At 41.6% G+C, this 8,599-nt stretch overlaps 1 protein-coding gene across 1 annotated transcript; it reads left to right on the top strand.

Annotated features, from left to right (window-relative positions):
- The first annotated feature begins 4,809 nt into the window (after positions 1-4,809).
- On the top strand, positions 4,810-7,216 carry RNASE10 (ribonuclease A family member 10 (inactive)). Its single transcript, XM_060168457.1, has 2 exons — positions 4,810-4,900; positions 6,548-7,216. Exon 2 carries the CDS (start codon positions 6,553-6,555, stop codon positions 7,189-7,191), a length of 639 nt encoding a protein of 212 aa, XP_060024440.1. The 5' UTR covers positions 4,810-4,900; positions 6,548-6,552; the 3' UTR covers positions 7,192-7,216.
- The last annotated feature ends 1,383 nt before the right edge of the window (positions 7,217-8,599 follow it).

The following is an 8,599-nucleotide window of genomic DNA, read 5'->3' as shown; positions in this document are numbered from 1 at the left end:
AGACCACTGACCATTACTAATTCTTTTAAACCAGTGGTTCTCAACCATGCGACTAGATTCAATCTTTTATAGCAAACATGTTGTATGTCCCTTTTACTATCCTGTAGGGTAAGTCATAGATAAAATAACACATTTATACTCGTAAACCCAGGCAATGCATCTTCAGAGTCTAAGCACTCAGAATCATTGTTTTAACAATTCTTTCCTTGCTCTCCTGCCTTATCAGGTTTTCTTCTCTATTTGGTCTTTATTATCAATAAACAAGCTGTTATTATTCCCATCTTAAAAAAAAAAAGAAAAAGTAAAACACCAAACTTCCCTTGACACTAAGTCTTCTCCAGTCTTGTGACTTTATATACCTAGTCCTATGCTGATGTCTCCTAAATTTATATCTGCAGCTCAGACTCCTTTGAACTTGACTCCTGTATTCACTATGTTCAACTGCCATTTGACATCTTGAAGTGTAATTTTAATAGACATGTTGAACTTAGCATCAACACAGGGTTGGGTGGTATGGGAGGAGACTGCAAGGATGTACACCAAAATGTAAATGACGGTCTTGATGAGGATCTTGTGTGTGTGTGTTTCTCTTTGTTACTATGTAAAACTTTAAAAAAAATTTTTTTGTGGTATGCGGGCCTCTCACTGTTGTGGCCTCTCCCGTTGCGGAGCACAGGCTCCAGACGTGCAGGCTCAGCGGCCATGGCTCACGGGCCCAGCCGCTCCGCTGCATGTGGGATCTTCCCGGACCGGGGCACGAACCCATGTCCCCTGCATCGGCAGGTGGACTCTCAACCACTGGGCCACCAGGGAAGCCCTACATCTTACCTATATGTAGTGTAATATCAAAACCAAGAAATTGACATTAGCATAATGTGTGTGTGTGTGTGTGTGTGTGTGTGTGTGTGTGTGTGTGTAGTTCTGTGTCATTTTATTTCATGTATAGATTCATGTAACCACCACTGCAATCAAGATCCAGAACTATTTCAACACTATAAAGGTCTGCCTTGTAGTACAACTTTATAGTCACATCTGTATTCCTATCCTACCATCCTAACCCCTGGCAAACATTACTATGTTCTCCGTGTTATATAAATGGAATTATACAATAATGACCATTTAATATTATGAATTTTCCACTCAGAATAATGCCCTTGAGCTCTACTCAGGTTGTCAGGTGTATAGATATTCCATGGGATACAAGCACCACAGTTTGTTCAGTCCTTCCCCTCTTGAAAGATAATTGAGCTATTTCTAGTTTTTGGCTAATCTGAACAAAACTGCTGTGAACATTCATGTACAGGTTTTGTGTGGACATATGTTTTTGTTTCTCTGGGATAAGTGCCCAGGAGTGCAATTGCTAGGTTGTATAATTATATGTTTAATATTTTAAGAATCTGCCGAACTGTTTTCCAGTGTCACTGTACCATTTTAAATTCCCACCAGCAGTGTATGAGAGATCCAGTTCCTCTCCATCCTTATCGGTGTTTGGTATCGTCACTACTTCCGTGTGTGTGTGTGTGTGTGTGTGTGTGTGTGCGCGCGCGCACGCGTTTATTGAAGCATAGTTGATTTACAATGTGCCAATCTCTGCTGTACAGCAGAGTGACTCAGTTATACCCATATAGACATTCTTTTTTAAAAAAATTCTCTTCCATTATGGTTTATCACAGGATATTGAGTATAGTTCCCTGTGCTATATAGTAGGACCACGTTGTTACTACTTTTTAATTTTAGCCATTCTGATGTGGCTCCCTGGAGCTCTTTCTCTGCAGTCCTGTCCCCTCTGGTACTCTGCAGTGAACTCTAGTTACCTTGGTTTCCTTGCACTTCCATCTCCTCAACTCAGAGAGACTGATAGACCCTGCCTGGGTTCCCCTGTCTGTGCCAAGTGGCCTAGAAACTCCCTGCAGGGAGGAAGCTCATCCCGTTTGTTTCCCGTCTCTCAGTGATCACTGCCCTTCATTGCTTGCTGTCCAATGTCTTGAAAATCTATTGTTTCATATCATTTGCTCATTTTTTCTAAGAGTTTCAGGCAAAATCCAATCATTGCTATTCCACAGTGGAAGTCCATAATTTAGATTAATTTACAATGAGAAATAGCTCTTATACTTAGAATCTAGATCTTAGATGGATTCATGGTCAATTTTTTAATCAGAATATCTGTTCTATCTCTATCTCTCTATATGTATCTACTCACTATCTATCTATCTAGTATAAATTTTGCTTAACAAGATGTCAAGAGTTCTAACATTAGAACTGCCATTACTTATTTGTAGCATCTGAGACATTAACTACTTCAAGTCACTTTCTTTATTTGTAAAATGAAGCATATATGAGCCTTAATTCCTTGAGATTCTAGGATATTGTTTGACTTCTTCTAGGAGAAATAGTGAGTAAAGTTGGTAGCTGTAGTCCTTAGTATGCTATCTCTTTTTAAAATTTATTTATTTATTTATTTTGCGGTACGCGGGTCTTTTACTGTTGTGGCCTCTCCCGTTGCGGAGCACAGGCTCCGGACGCGCAGGCTCAGCGGCCATGGCTCACGGGCCCAGCCGCTCTGCGGCATGTGGGATCTTTCCGGACCGGGGCATGAACCCGTGTTCCCTGCATCAGCAGGCGGACTCTCAACCACTGTGCCACCAGGGAAGCCCTATGTCTTTTTTTTTAAATCGAAGTATAACTGGTGTACAATCTTATATAAGTTACAGGTGTACAATATAGTAATTCACAATTTTGAAAGGTTACACCCATTTATAGTTATCATAAAACATTGGCCATATTCCCTGTGTTGTATTTACAATATACCCTTGTAGCTTATTTTATACATAATAGTTTGTATCTCTTAATCCTGCCCCTCCCCCATTCCCTCTCCCCTCTGGTAACCACTAGTTTGTTCTCTACATCTGTGAGTCTGTTTCTTTTTGTTATATTCACTGGTTTGTTGTATTTGGAGATTCCACATATAAGTGATAGCATTTAGTATGCTATTTCTAAACAGGAAAACGGCATTGATCAGGTAATGAGCATGTGTTGGTAATTGTTACATAATATTAATAGCAATAACAACAGTAGCTAATACATTTATCCTTTCGCATGCAGTGCGTTATATAATATTCACAACATCCCTATGAAGTAAGAGGTAGTATTATTCAAATCCAGAAGATGAGAAAATTGTAGCCTAGAAAATGAAAAACACAAGAATAAAAACCTGTCCAGTTTAAAGGTTATACTTAGACCACAGACGTAGGCCCTTTCTTCATTTTTAATCAAGGGTTAATTTCAAACAATCCCTAATAGTAACCAGTTATAAAGAAGCAGTTGGTGTGTATAGTTGGATATATTATCCCTGCTGACTCCAGACAGCTACTGGGTTCAGCAGAGGCCCCTTTACTCTGTCTTCTTGTTGCGTACAGACCTTGTCAGAATGAATGTGCAGAATGGACACCAAAGAGGGATAGCAGGAGCAAATTGTGAGGGTGAAATGCAATAAAAGCCCAGCATGAAATAAGTGCTCAATAACGGTTAGTTGTTGTTATTATTATTATTGTAAGTCATCCACATCAGCACTGTAGAATTCAGCCTGATTGACTTTGCAGATCACAGAAGCTGTTCGCAGACCACCGTTTGAAAACTTCTGCCTGAATGACAAAGCAAATCATCCTCCTAAAGGTCCCTGTTTAGGTCTAGAGAGGGTTTTCATACTGCTTTAATAATCTCCAGGGTGCTTTAAAAATATTATCTCATGATGTCACTTTCAGCTAAAGAAGTGAGTAGAAGCGGCATTATAACCTCCTGATTTTACTCACCTGGGCTATAGGGACTGAGCACTGTTTGGGATATTCTCTCTCTTTTTTTAAAAAAAAATTATTTATTTTATTTATTGATTTTTGGCTGTGTTGGGTCTTCATTGCCGTGCACGGGTTTTCTTTATTTGTGGTGAGCGGGGGCTACTCTTTGTTGCCGTGCTCTGGCTTATCATTGCGGTGGCTTCTCTTGTTGCGGAGCATGGGCTCTAGGCACTCGGGCTTCAGTAGTTGTGGCTCTCGAGCTCTAGAGCACAGGCTCAGTAGTGTGGTGCACTGGCTTAGTTGCTCCGCGGCACGTGGGATCCTCCCAGACCAGGGATTGAACCCTTAGTCCCCTTCATTGGCAAGCAGATTCTTAACCACTGCACCACCAGGGAAGTCCCTGATATTCTCTTATTTAGGACTAAATTATCAGGTTTCCAAAACCTGATATGCAGTTATTGGCTGAGGGTTGGAAAGAGGGAGTGGAGAATGGAGGGCTGGGTAAAGATAGGTAAAGATATGTAAAAATTCATCATTGACTCAAGTACGCCAAATCTTCTGATGAAGCCATGACACAGTTCTAAAATGCGAAAAGCAAAATAACCATGTTGGAGGGATGACACAAATACAGGCCAAAGAGCTTGACATTTCAGAAGTGACGGGGAAAGTTTAAAGGAAGCACATGTGGAGAATATAAGGAAATGACCTTGAAATTTATGGGCAAGGTCAGGCTGCTATAAACCACAGGATAGTGGGTGTAACTCAGGAGTGGAACAATTGACTGGGAAAAAAACCTGTCTGCAGTTTCCCAGACTGGAAACATTTCCTGTCTTGGATGTCTGGATCTGTTTCAATGTCCAAGTAGCCTTACTTCAAAGTGCTCATGGGAGCGGAAAAGACAATTGGCTGAGTGTGTTTATTCAGAGCTGGGGAGGGAGAGTGGGCGTGGGAATGGGCTTAGGAAGTAAGTCTGGATTTAAGAGCACATAGAGCACAAGGGGATAACCATTTTTCTGCAGACCAGCATCCAGGGCACTTCTCAGAGAGAAGGAAAACCTGGGAGGGAAGAACCTGGAAAACAGGACACAGGCATCTTTGAAGTTATTTAGGTATGTAGGTAAGTCACAGTGGTGTTTGGTGCTCCAGGGAACAACATGGGAAATTCTCTTTTTTAAAAATTAAAAAAATTTGAGGGAATCCCCTGGTAGTCCAGTGGATAGGACTCTGTGCTTTCACTGCAGAGGGCCCGGGTTCAATCCCTGGTGGGGGAACTAAGATCCCGCAAGCTGTACAGAGCAGCCAAAAAAAATTGTTTTTTTCTGAAATATTTTCAACTTTAAAGAAAAGTTACCACATTAATACAAAGAACTCCTAAATATCCTTTATCCAGTCACAATATTTAAAAATTTTCTTTCCCTTATTAAAAAAATTTTTCTTTCTCTGTAAATACACACTTACATACATACATATGATCTATATCTATCTATCTATCTATCTATCTATCTATCTATCTATCTATCTATCTATCTATTTTTTGGCTGTGCTGCCCAGCTTGTGGGATTTTAGTTCTCCCCACCAGGGATTGAACCCAGGCCCTTGGCAGTGAGAGCGTGGAGTCCTAACCACTGGACCGCCAGGGAATTCCCCATATGATCTTTATTTTGAACCTTGGAGAGTAAGTCGTCTAATCATGCCCCTCTGCACCTTAATATTTCAGGATTCTTTTTCTAAGAACAAAGATATTCTCTTAAACAATTGTAGCACAAATTTCAAATTCCCTATATCAAACACTGACATAACATTCCTATCTACTCCATCGACAATATTCTCATATTATCAATTGTCTCAAAAATGTTCTTTATAGCAATATTCTTTTCTGGTAGGGAAGGTCTCTCTTTGATAGGGGCATGAGGCTGGCATTGCAGGAAAAAGATGCATGCTCTTTCCCTCAGTTTCCTTAGGATCTCTATTAGTAGGGGAACCCTCGCAGGTCAGTTGTTTGGTTTTCTTTGGTTTCATTCTTGTTCCATGTCCTCCCTAAGAGTACAAAAACTAATCAGCAGGAATTACCCGAGTGCTAAGAGATCTATAGTAGTAGAAGGGATCTGGCATGACAAGATGTAGTTTTAGCAAGGTGAAATTGGGCATCCTCCCACGTCTCCCTCCCCCCGCCAGCCTCAGCTTAAGAGTGAGAATGGACTATAGTACTTTTCTTATTCCTTTTGATCTTTTTGGGGGAGGGTGGGTAACAGGGAGAATAATAAATAATTGAATGAGCAAAAATTAATTTGGGGAAAAAATAGGGAGATGATCTCCTATGGTAATTCTAATCCTTTACTGAGAATAAGACTTTCTATAAGAATTTCTCTCAAGGGAAGTGTGACACTGTACTTGTTTGTCCTCTTACCCATTCTTTTTGGTGATTTAGAACTAATTTCTGTTTAAGAATCAATTGATGTCAACTTTCCCCACTGATACCCCATATGTGAACCAGTTGCAGAACTGCTTCCCGGGTCATCTTCCAGTTCTGTAGAATCCACACATTATGCCACAGCAACAGGGAATGTGGGGGGAGGGACAGGAGAAATGGGAAAAGAGTGAGAAAGGATCTCTGTCTTGGGTGGGGAATGGGGTAATGTGGAGAAGGGAGAGGAGACCCCAAAGACTATGCTGTCGGGGTTTAGGGGAATCTACGATCTCTACTGGAGCCAAGTTTCATTTCAAAGTCAGTCCTCTGTTTCCCTCCTCCCCTCCAGGCAAAATGAAGCTGACCCTGGTACAGATCTTTTTCATAATGTTGCTGCTCCTGCTGGGCCTGGGGGTAGGCCTGGGGCTGGGACTTCAGATGGCCGCAGCAGTCCTGGAGGAAAGTGATCAGCTACTGAATGAGTTTCAGTCCAGTGACTCACATGACAAGGCTGAAGCCACTAGGGAGGGAGCGGGCACCCTTCGAAGCATAGAAACCCTTAGCAACAAAGAAGTGGTGCAACTGGAAGAGACCATCGTCAGTGAAGATGAAGTTGGAGGAAACAAGATGCTCAGAGCTGAGGCTCTCTTTCAGAGCAACAAAGACTATCTGAGGTCTGACCTGATGGACAGGGAATGCAATGCCCTGATGGCACAGAAGATGAAGCCGCACAACCACACATGCATACCCCGGTACATATTCATCCATGAGGAACTAGAGGCAGTCAAAGCTGTCTGTAAGAGTCCTGTTGTTGCCTGTGACCTCAAGGGAGGCAAGTGTCACAAAAGCTCCCGTCCTTTTGATTTGACAATCTGCAAGTTATCCAAACCAGGCCAAGTCACTCCTCACTGTAATTACATAACTTTCATTCTTGAAAAGTACATTTTTATATCCTGTAGTGACATGAAAGTCCAGGTAACATCTGGACCATGAAGTAAGTTCTCTTCTCATCTTTGTCTTCCTTTCCACTTCCTCTTTTTCATGCTGTTTTCGTCCTTAGGTATTCTGCAAAAAAGGTTCTGGGAAGAGAGGCTGGCCTATTCTTTATCCTATTTGAAAATATAAATCTTCTTTGCCCTAGGGGTTCACCCAACCTGCATTTTTTTCCTGGGATTAGAGGTGGTAGAATAGGGTGAGGATGTCCAATCTCTGTAGGTTCTTTGTCTCTTAGAGTCTATCTCTTGCCCTGGAAAGAGATAAGTGAAGAACTGCTCTAGTCTCTCCTACGATCCTGGTTATCAGTCTGTGCCCTGGTCTGGAGGCCTTTAGGTGTGGATTACAATAGTTTAATGCATCCTTTACCCACGTCCTTCCCTGCTACCCACGATGAACCTCTATGGCAATCACATAAGCCTCCTGGGCTTTCCATGTAGCACTTCTCTGCTACAGATGTAAATTAAAGTGATTCTAACTGTGACTGCGTCTGGAGAACCATGTGGATCAGGTTTCTTTTCCCGAACCCCTGGCTGTAGGGGTCTGCAGGTACGGTGCCATGGTGGTGCAGACTGAGATAAAACATGTCCTGGGGCAAAGACAGCACTCATTTTCTTGACCCTTCTCAACCCTTTTCTTTTTCCTCTCATTTTTTTACTATCTGCCATTTTTTTTTTACATCTTTATTGGAGTATAATTGCTTTACAATGGTGTGTTAGTTTCTGCTTTATAACAAAGTGAATCAGTTACACATATACATATGTTCCCATATCCCTTCCCTCTTGCATCTCCCTCCCTCCCACACTCCCTATCCCACCCCTCTAGGTGGTCACAAAGCACCAAGCTGATCTCCCTGTGCTATGCGGCTGCTTCCCACTAGCTATCTATTTTACATTTGGTAGTGTATATATGTCCATGCCACTCTCTCACTTTGTCACAGCTTACCCTTCCCGCTCCCCATATCCTCAAGTCCATTCTCTAGGAGGTCTGTGTCTTTATTCCTGTCTTACCCCTAGGTTCTTCATGACATTTTATTTCTTAAATTCCATATATATGTGTTAGCATACAGTATTTGTCTTTCTCTTTCTGACTTACTTCACTCTGTATGACAGACTCTAGGCCCATCCACCTCATTACAAATAGCTCAATTTCATTTCTTTTTATGGCTGAGTAATATTCCATTGTATATATGTGCCACATTTTCTTTGTCCATTCATCCAATGATGGACACTTAGGTTGTTTCCACCTCCTGGCTATTGTAAATAGAGCTGCAACGAACATTTTGGTACATGACTCTTTTTGAATTATGGTTTTCTCAGAGTATATGCCCAGTAGTGGTATTGCTGGGTCATATGTTAGTTCTATTTGTAGTTTTTTAAGGAACCTCCATACTGTTCTCCATAGTGTA

This window comes from Lagenorhynchus albirostris, chromosome 1 (assembly GCF_949774975.1).
Source record: "Lagenorhynchus albirostris chromosome 1, mLagAlb1.1, whole genome shotgun sequence".
Classification (NCBI taxonomy): domain Eukaryota; kingdom Metazoa; phylum Chordata; class Mammalia; order Artiodactyla; family Delphinidae; genus Lagenorhynchus; species Lagenorhynchus albirostris.
The sequence above is the reverse complement of the archived record's forward strand: the minus strand, read 5'-3'. Positions and strand labels throughout refer to the sequence as shown.

What these genes read in the sequence shown, in the direction of transcription:
- RNASE10 (XM_060168457.1), top strand. Translation starts at nt 6,553, where the DNA reads ATGAAGCTGACCCTGGTACAGATCTTTTTCATAATGTTGCTGCTCCTG.